The 9741-nt window shown below is 40.4% G+C and overlaps 1 protein-coding gene across 5 annotated transcripts; it reads right to left on the minus strand.

Moving 5' to 3' along the window:
- Positions 1-1471: 1471 nt before the first annotated feature.
- On the minus strand, positions 1472-4413 carry LOC103509964. Of its 5 annotated transcripts, none has more exons than XM_026824145.1 (3): positions 3918-4413; positions 3001-3188; positions 1472-1823 (listed from the first exon to the last, which is right to left on the minus strand). In XM_026824145.1, the coding sequence occupies exons 2-3, from the start codon at positions 3095-3097 to the stop codon at positions 1507-1509; spliced, it is 414 nt and encodes a 137-aa protein (XP_026679946.1). In that variant the 5' UTR covers positions 3098-3188; positions 3918-4413; the 3' UTR covers positions 1472-1506. The 5 variants fall into 5 exon arrangements, with proteins under 5 accessions (XP_026679946.1, XP_026679945.1, XP_026679944.1 ...); XM_026824144.1 differs by having other exon boundaries at positions 3001-3380; XM_026824143.1 differs by having other exon boundaries at positions 3769-4413.
- Between the last annotated feature and the right edge of the window lie 5328 nt (positions 4414-9741).

Here is a 9741-nt window from a genome sequence, read left to right on the forward strand (position 1 = left end):
TGAGGAGCATGGGGATGAAGAAACGCATATAAAGGAAAACTATACGAACAGGTAAGGTTTAGTTGTATTACGTACCTAACTTACTTTCAGAGTCCGCTATCTTATGAACAAAATAAGTGAGCTCCAAATAAGAAATGAAATAAGTTTTGAACTTGACAAGTTTTCTTTTAGTTTGTTTTGAGAGAGAGGGAGAGAGAGAGAGAGAGAGAGAGAGAGAGAGAAATGCCAGAATTACATCCCTCAATAGGTACTCAGAGTATAGGTAAATTGGTGGAGATGTCAAAAATACATCTCTCACAATTCTCAGTGTTAGAGTACTTTGGTGGAGATGCCAAAAATGCATGTCATAATTCTCAGGGTAGATATTTTGGATATTGGTGGAGATGTCAAAAATACATCTCTCATAATTCTCAGTGTTTGAGTACTTTGGTGGAGATGCCAAAAATACATCTCTCATAATTCTCAGTGTTTGAGTACCTACTTTGGTGGAGATGCCAAAAATGCATGTCATAATTCTCAGGGTAGATATTTTGTAAATTGGTGGAGATGTCAAAATTACATCTCGAGATTTCGCGGGTTTCAGGTTTAGTGGAGATGACAAAATAACATCTCCCAATCATCAGAGTATTTGGTGGAGACGCCAAAATACATTTCAAAACACTCAAGTGTTTCAAAATAGTGGAGATGCCAAAACTCTATTCCTCATTTTTGCTATCTCGATTCTCTACGAAAAACAAGCAAAAGGAAGTATTCTATTAGGTGCAATAAATTTCATTATCAAAAAAGGTTGCGAAATCCGGGAGCTACCCTAATAATAGAATGAATAGGAGAAACTGACAAGAGAAAAAGGGTGAAGGAGAGAAATAGATAAGAAAGGGGAGAGAGAGAGAGAGAAAGAGAGAGCCCCTGGGAAATAGACTGACGAGAGAGGAAGAGAGAGTATGAACTTTCACATTTCCCATTCTCAAAGCTATGACTACAATTTTTCTCGGAATTCCTAACAAAATAAAAGTTCCCCCAATAATACGAAGAGAAAAGCTCCCCTCCTCTCCTTTCCCCCTCTTCCTCCTAGTCCTAAACACGACGGTTTGGATAAGTTGGATTATGTTTTCGCATGCTTCCCAGTTCAGTGCCACATTCCAATTAGTTTTTTTTTGTCATTCCCTTTGTGTTCTTCTTTTCACAATATTTATGCACAAACATCACCGCACATGGTACAAAGTACAAACAGGGTTACGAAATTGTTCCGACAGGGTGAAAGAGGAAAATTCAATCACTGGGGTCACACCCAACCGGGTTTGCTCCAAATCTGCTTATACTTTTTACGATAGGTATATTCGTGATTATCTACTCAGGAATCCATAATTTTTAAGCCTCTTGATTTCGGTAAGTTACTTTACAACTAACTTTATTTAAACTCACATGAAGGGGTAAACGCTTCGATGTGCGAAAAACTTCATCAGAAGTCATGATATTGTACCTGATCCACAACCAGTATTTTTTCCCCTACACGAAATTCTTCAAATTCCACTCACCTGGCCTGACAACGAGATCGTGCTTCCGATTCAAATGACCGATTATGAAGTTCCTAAACTTGTACTCATTCCCGCACAAGTTACATAGGAATCGGTCGGATATAACGAACAGGCTATTCTTGTCCGGTTGGTCCCAATGGTGTCGTTCGACGTGGCGCGCTCCTTCGGCGAGGTCGTGAAACAGGGTTTTGTTTTTACACACGAGGCACTGGTAGGTTTGGTTTCGAGTGAAGTACTTCTCGATGCCGTAGGTCTGATAGTTTTGTCCGTCCGACGCAAGTTCTGGACCTGAGAAGAGAAGGTAGGTAGGTAGGTATTTGTATTTTCATTTCTCTATTCAACCCATCACAAGCATAATAAGCTTAGAGCTGAATCCTCCTCGTCTAAAACTTTAGCTTGATAGCTAAAGATTGTGTCATTCGAAAAGGAAAGAATATGTAGGTATAATACCTAGATTATAATTATACATACCTCCTCATGCCATATGACAAAATTATCCCAACCCCGCTAGAAATGCTAGGATCCTAATTGCACAACCCCAAAATAATTCTAAGATTGATGAAGTAGGATTCTACTTAACACAATATTAAAAAGTCCTCCTTCCTTTAGTTATTCTAGCCTCATCTAATTGACAATCTTTGGTTCTGGTGGTTACATTCCACTCAAGAATCTGTCAGCCCGTCTGAATGACCTAGGAAGCTTTTTCCGTAATACCTGGATTATAATTATACATACCTCCTCATGCCACATGACAAAATTATCCCAACCCCGTTAGAATCCTAATTGCACAACCCCAAAATAATTCTAGGATTGATGAAGTAGGATTCTACCTAACACAATATTAAAAAGTCCTCCTTCCTTTAGTTCCTCATCTAATTGACAATCATTGGTTCTGGTGGTTACATTCCACTCAAGAATCTGTCAGCCCGTCTGAATGACCTAGTAAGCTTTTTCCACCACACATACCCTGACTCTCTGTATACTAGACAGTCTGAGGGTGAGTGGCCGACATAAGCCCTTTTCTTACTTGGAATCCTGCATACCGCGGTTCGACTTTGAAATTCTCCTCATCCTGTATACGAAACGATCTTGTTCAAACAGGTGGCACAAAAATGGGCTCTGACGTCATATTATACATACCTCCTCATGCCACATGACAAAATTATCCCAACCCCGCTAGAATCCTAATTGCACAACCCCAAAATAATTCTAGGATTGATGAAGTAGGATTCTACTCAACACAATATTAAAAAGTCCTCCTTCCTTTAGTTATTCTAGCCTCATATAATTGACAATCTTTGGTTGTGGTGGTTACATTCCACTCAAAAATCTGTCAGCCCGTCTGAATGACCTAGGAAGCTTTTTCTACCACACATGCCCTGGCTCTCTGTATACTAGACAGTCTGAGGGTGAGTGGCCGACATAAGAATTACAGATCAATAAATTTACAAAGCCCTTTTCTTACTTGGAATCCTGCAGGTAGTCAGATACGATTCGGTCTCTCGCGGTAGCATGTTTACAATACAAGTGCCGATTATTGTCATTATAGTGAGGCGGCTCATTGGTGTCTATGCAGATCCATCATGATGCTTTCCACTATGGATTGAACTGGGACGATGCATACCCGTTCTTTATTTGAGACAAATAGTTCACCTTGCAGGGAGGGGGGAGAAGAAACTGCGAATCAGTGTTTGGGTTGAAAAGTTCCTTCAAAAGAGCCCTGCCACCCGAAAGGGCCTAGGTCTTAGTCGTTGGTATGCCTAGATATTTCAGTTTACATACCGATATAAATAGTATCAGGTTCGTATATCCAGCTGATATACACACCTACCTCTACATACTATCCTGAAATCAATTTTTTCCTCACACAAAGAGCACAATAGAAAGTAACTCAACACTCCAGGAGAGGTTGATGGACTCATACAAGACTCCCCGTATATCCAGCTGATATACACACCTACCTCTACATACTATCCTGAAATCAATTTTTTCCTCACACAAAGAACACAATAGAAAGTAACTCAACACTCCAGGAGAGGTTGATGGACTCATACAAGACTCCTCCTATATGAAAGAACTAGAGACTGGTAGGTATGAGCAGAATAATGAGATCCGAATACAGAAAGAGGCATCAGACTTGAATAGGCACCTCACTTGAGTATGGTGATCTGGAGATGTTGAGCAGAATAATGAGATCCGAATACAGAAAGAGGCATCAGACTTGAATAGGCACCTCACTTGAGTATGATGATCTGGAGATGTGAGGAAAATTGTTAAAACAGACACTATCATTTAATTTTATTGATGGTCAAGCAAGTTATAAACAGTCAGTATTAAGCAGAAAGGAATCAGCCATAAGGGTGATTGCCGGCCCGTTCTTACTTGTCGTTCGGAAAAAATCGTGTCGTGAGTAGTGGGAACACTCTCGTTTAAATTACATTGCCTACGAGGACATTTTTGTGAAAAAAAGGTAGAAATGGGAAACAGTCCGATAAATGAAGCACACTGACCGTAACTGACAATTCTTGCTGAAAATCAAAAGTCATTTGAATTCTGTGAAAAGAGGGTCCATCAGAACTGAGAACGTAAATTTCAGCAATCCATTTTAAAGTTGATGTTTTCGTCATTTTCTTTCCATATACTGGTGCCTACGATCATAAGTAGAGTACTTGTTCCATTTTGAAGTGGGCTGCCTATGCCTAATGGTCGTAGGAATGTAGAGATTGTATTTTTTATTCGTTGGCGTTGGTCGTATTTTATGGTTTGTTGTTTCGTTTTAGTTGATGGTCTGTAGGACCCTGAATGTTTGGTCTATTTTCTCCTTAACAATAGGTGCCTATCAATCTCGTACATCTCTTGTCACACTGTATTGTTTTCTTCGCACGTTTTCGAAGGTGTTTTTTCTAGAAGCATACGTCATCAAATGCCGAACGAAGTTCAAAATGGACGTAGAAAGTAAATACAGTGTTTTCTTCGCACGTTTTCGAAGGTGTTTTTTCTAGAAGCATACGTCATCAAATGCCGAACGAAGTTCAAAATGGACGTAGAAAGTAGAAACGTTAAAACACACTCTTGTACGTTCATTTTTAGCGAGCTTTTTCTTTTTCTTCTTCTTCTTTTTCCGCAGATACCTAGTTCTTTCCAACTCCTTACCAGATGTTGAAGTATCATTAGGTCACCCAAAAACCTTCTTTATCTTATTCTTATCAGCATCAGCAATATCTTTCAATGCTTTCACGAAAGAAACTTGGAACTGTAAAAAGGGGGAGCTTTGAAGAGAAATTTCAGTACATAGGTTTTCTCTTTTCCCCTCTTGATTTTCCAAATGTATATTTTTATCATTTTCCGCCTCAGGGAGCAAGCTGAGAATCGATATTACCCCCTCCTCTTCCTCCACCTCCCCTCCTTTTTTGTACACCCCCTCAAAAAGTTCTCTAAAGTCTGTATCTACACATTAACACAGGCAATTTGGACACGTAAAGTAAAGTAACACAGGCTGTTTCCATCAACTATTAGGTGGACTATACAATACGTTTGTACTGGTAGGGATACAATATATTACCTACATCAGAGGTTTGTAAAGTCTCTATCTATATTATCTACACATCAGGCCATACCTACTCTGTATCTACACAGGTTAGAATTGGCTCGTGTTTTATCACGATGAGCACCGAATCATACTTTCCCCTCCGTCTGAAATTTCCGGTCCAACCTGTAAAGTCTGTATCTACACATTAACACAGGCGATTTGGACACGTAAAGTAAAGTAACACAGGCTGTTTCCATCAACTATTAGGTGGACTATACAATACGTTTGTACATAACTGGTAGGGATACAATATATTACCTACATCAGAGGTTTGTAAAGTCTCTATCTATAGTAACCTATCTACAGTCTACACATCTGGCCATACCTACTCTGTATCTACACAGCTTCTACACAGGTTAGAATTGGCTCGTGTTTTATCACGATGAGCACCGAATCATACTTTCCCCTCCGTCTGAAATTTCCGGTCCAAACTTGGACAGTCCAGCGGGCATCACACCCGCGCTTCCCGAATGCTAATGACCACTGATGTCACCTGTCTCATCACCTGACTCGCGTACACAACGTTTTAATTACCCAACTGGTGCTCCGGTGTGCCAGTTGCCTGTCAGTGGTACTCAGGATATGAGATTGTGCCATCAGTAAGAGTAGATCAATATACAACTATACACAGGCTGAAATAATAGTAATAAGGCTGGTTTCACACTGCACGCGTAGACGTGCGACTTTGAGTAGCGCGTACGCGTAGTCGGCTGCAAAAGCACACATATGGAAATCAATGAAATGATAGAGATGAACCTTTATTATTATAGACCCTACATTATTTTCAGTCGGCTGCAAAAGCACACATATGGAAATCAATGAAATGATAGAGATGAACCTTTATTATTATAGACCCTACATTATTTTCATAAGTTTGGTTTTGCGGCCGACTACGCGCTACTAAAAGTTACGCCTCTGTGAAACGGGCCTAAGAGCCATCGGCGAGGTGAAAGCACTTTGAAACTTTGAATACACCAGTCAGCCTCGTTCACTACTTGTAGAATAGCGCCCTTGTAAGTTTTAGGTCGCGGGTTGGATTCCCTCCCGGGGAGAACGTTATCCTCAACAGATAAGGTTGGTTCTCGGAACGGCTGATTTTCTCCTATCCTGACTTCATTCTCTTTTCAATTTCGGGACGATAAAAGACAATGGGCTGGCCAACCTCTTGGTACCCAAATGACGCGTGGCCATTTTCTAAAGCGTAGCCCAGTCAAATTGGGTTCTTAGCTCATTCAAAGTGGGTCGAGATTGAGAAAACCTTGAGAACCGCTCGCCCTTAACTTTCAGTACATGTAGGCCGTGATTACCCAATTTCGGGATAAAAAAGACAATAGGCTGGCCAACCTCTTGGTACCCAAATGACGCGTGACCATTTTCTAAAGCGTAGCCCAGTCAAATTGAGTTCTTAGCTCATTCAAAGTGGGTCGAGATTGAGAAAACCTTGAGAACCGCTCGCCCTTAACTTTCAGTACATGTAGGCCGTGATTACTTTGTGGGTGAGTGTAGTTTAGTACAGGCGCTATCGCCCCAAAAGAGGAGAAAACGAGGTTCAGAAGAGGAGAAATGCCGAAAAGAAAAAAAAAAACAACTATTTTATCAGTAGGAATTGATGTCTCCTAGTAATATCATCCGAATTGAAAAGGTAGAAGCAAAGTTATGGACATTTGGGTCAGAGTAGTTGTTGTAAAGGTGTATCGAGAGCTATTACTCGAGGCAGGTTTTGGTAGGCACTGTCAAGTTTATGAGTATAGTTATAAAGTTCCCGTTCCCCATGAAACAATGGCTGTTGAAGGATTCACTCAGTCTTGTGAAGGAACGGAAGCTTCTCTAACAACATTTTTGGTTGGGTAATTGTTGTAGCACAATAATCACTCACTAGAGGAAGAAAAACAAGATTTTCCAGGATAGCAGAAGTCTTACTGAAAGGTCTTGAACGAGGAAAGGCCATAAAAATGAAACTTAATGAGCATTTTGGCCAACAAAATGTAGCACATATGATTGAAAACAATATTTGGGATGTCCCCTAGTAATTTTGTGGGTGAGTGTAGTTTAGTACAGGCGCTATCGCCCCAAAAGAGGAGAAAACGAGGTTCAGAAGAGGAGAAATGCCGAAAAGAAAAAAAAAAACAACTATTTTATCAGTAGGAATTGATGTCTCCTAGTAATATCATCCGAATTGAAAAGGTAGAAGCAAAGTTATGGACATTTTTCGAAGTGTCCAAGTAATTTTGTGGGCGAGTGTATTAGAAATCATAGTCGACTGGCCGTCGACCGACGAGGTGAAACTATGTTGTCGAGCCAGTGTGGACGGTTTAGTCGACATCGATCAACTATGTATAGAGACACCTTAAGATGGCGCGCCATCGGAATTGGTTCCGTTTCCGAAAGGACAATACAACTAAGCTATGCTATTAACGAGTAAGTCCGAAAACTCAACGGCTTGGATAAGTTGGATTAGGCGGCGCGGCGGTTACACTGGGCACGATGCGTGCGATTTTTTCACGAATTCGTATCAATTCGTGCGACAAAGTCAAAACCATTGATTCTTATGAGACAGAATCTCTTTCCACAACATTTCAACCATCATTTTAAGAACCCTAACAACATCGATGATTGTGGAACTGTTGGCCTTACAATACAACGTAAGACCAACAATTACCCAACCAAAAATGTTGCCCTAACAACATCGATGATTGTACAATACAACGTAAGACCAACAATTACCCAACCAAAAATGTTGTTAGAGAAGCTTCCGTTCCTTCACAAGACTGAGTGAATCCTTCATCCTAACAACATCGATGATTGTGGAACTGTTGGCCTTACAATACAACGTAAGACCAACAATTAGCCAACCAAAAATGTTGTTAGAGAAGCTTCCGTTCCTTCACAAGACTGAGTGAATCCTTCAACAGCCATTGTTTCATGGGGAACGGGAACTTTATAACTATACTCATAAACTTGACAGTGCCTACCAAAACCTGCCTCGAGTAATAGCTCTCGATACACCTTTACAACAACTACTCTGACCCAAAACCCAAGCCTAAAACACCTACTCGCCCGTGTATCCACCGTAATCACGGCCTACATGTACTGAAAGTTAAGGGCGAGCGGTTCTCAAGGTTTTCTCAATCTCGACCCACTTTGAATGAGCTAAGAACCCAATTTGACTGGGCTACGCTTTAGAAAATGGCCACGCGTCATTTGGGTACCAAGAGGTTGGCCAGCCCATTGTCTTTTATCGTCCCGAAATTGAAAAGAGAATGAAGTCAGGATAGGAGAAAATCAGCCGTTCCGAGAACCAACCTTATCTGTTGAGGATAACGTTCTCCCCGGGAGGGAATCCAACCCGCGACCTAAAACTTACAAGGGCGCTATTCTACAAGTAGTGAACGAGGCTGTCGAGGGGTAGAGGTGCCTGTTTACAGGTAATTCTACCTGAGTGACCCGTCTACCCGTCTACAATACCCCACTGTGATGTAACAGTCTCAACTGGGGAGATACATTTAGATATTATGTACATTTCCATTTAAGGGTGGAAAAGACCCTTACGAGGGGTAGAGGTGCCAGTTTACAGGTAATTCTACCTGAGTGAACCGTCTACCCGTCTGCAATACCCCACTGTGATGTAACAGTCTCAACTGGGGAGATACATTTAGATATTATGTACATTTCCATTTAAGGGTGGAAAAGACCCTTTTTTTATGTGGGACATGTGGGTGTGGATAATTCTTTGTTTTGTTACCTAGGAATAGAAATAGATCTATTGAAGATATTAAAGTGTTACGTTACTCTTTGAGAGGATTTTTTTTAGAGAAAAGTCAATTTTAGATGTTATTGTTCATGTTGTGTAATTGTTATAGGTAACAGGTACAACATAATTTTGATAAATGTAATATACCTTTTCGAATGGATGAAACGTGAAAAATCTTGACAAATTACTTAAAGAATATCGTATCTAAATATGTAGGTATCAATAAGCAATCTAGCTAAAATACTGTAGAAGGAGAAAAAGTTCAGGAAAATGGAAAGATCGAAAAGCATATACATATCACAAAAAGGATCTCAGTGAAAGAAAAGATCAGTGGTTGGGTGGAAGAGCTCAGTAGAAACCTCCCACTTAGGAGAAAAAGCTCGCTAAAAATGAACGTACAGGAGTGTGTTTTAACGTTTCTACTTTCTACGTCCATTTTGAACTTCGTTCGGCATTTGATGACGTATGCTTCTAGAAAAAACACCTTCGGGTTTCTACTTTCTACGTCCATTTTGAACTTCGTTCGGCATTTGATGACGTATGCTTCTAGAAAAAAAAAACACCTTCGAAAACGTGCGAAGAAAACAATACAGTGTGACAAGAGATGTACGAGATTGATAGGCAGCTATTGTTAAGGAGAAAATAGACCAAACATTCAGGGTGTGCGAAGAAAACAATACAGTGTGACAAGAGATGTACGAGATTGATAGGCAGCTATTGTTAAGGAGAAAATAGACCAAACATTCAGGGTCCTACAGACCATCAACTAAAACGAAACAACAAACCATAAAATACGACCAACGCCAACGAATAAAAAATACAATCTCTACATTCCTACGACCATTAGGCATAGGCAGCCCACTTCA

This window comes from Diaphorina citri, unplaced genomic scaffold (genome assembly GCF_000475195.1).
Source record: "Diaphorina citri unplaced genomic scaffold, Diaci psyllid genome assembly version 1.1 scaffold546, whole genome shotgun sequence".
Lineage (NCBI taxonomy): Eukaryota > Metazoa > Arthropoda > Insecta > Hemiptera > Psyllidae > Diaphorina > Diaphorina citri.

What these genes read in the sequence shown, in the direction of transcription:
- LOC103509964 (XM_026824145.1), bottom strand. Translation starts at nt 3,097, where the DNA reads ATGAGCCGCCTCACTATAATGACAATAATCGGCACTTGTATTGTAAAC. An exon ending in GACTACCTGCAGGATTCCAA is followed by an intron (nt 1,824 to 3,000) that starts GTAAGAAAAGGG and finishes TTCTCTTCTCAG; the next exon opens with GTCCAGAACTTGCGTCGGAC.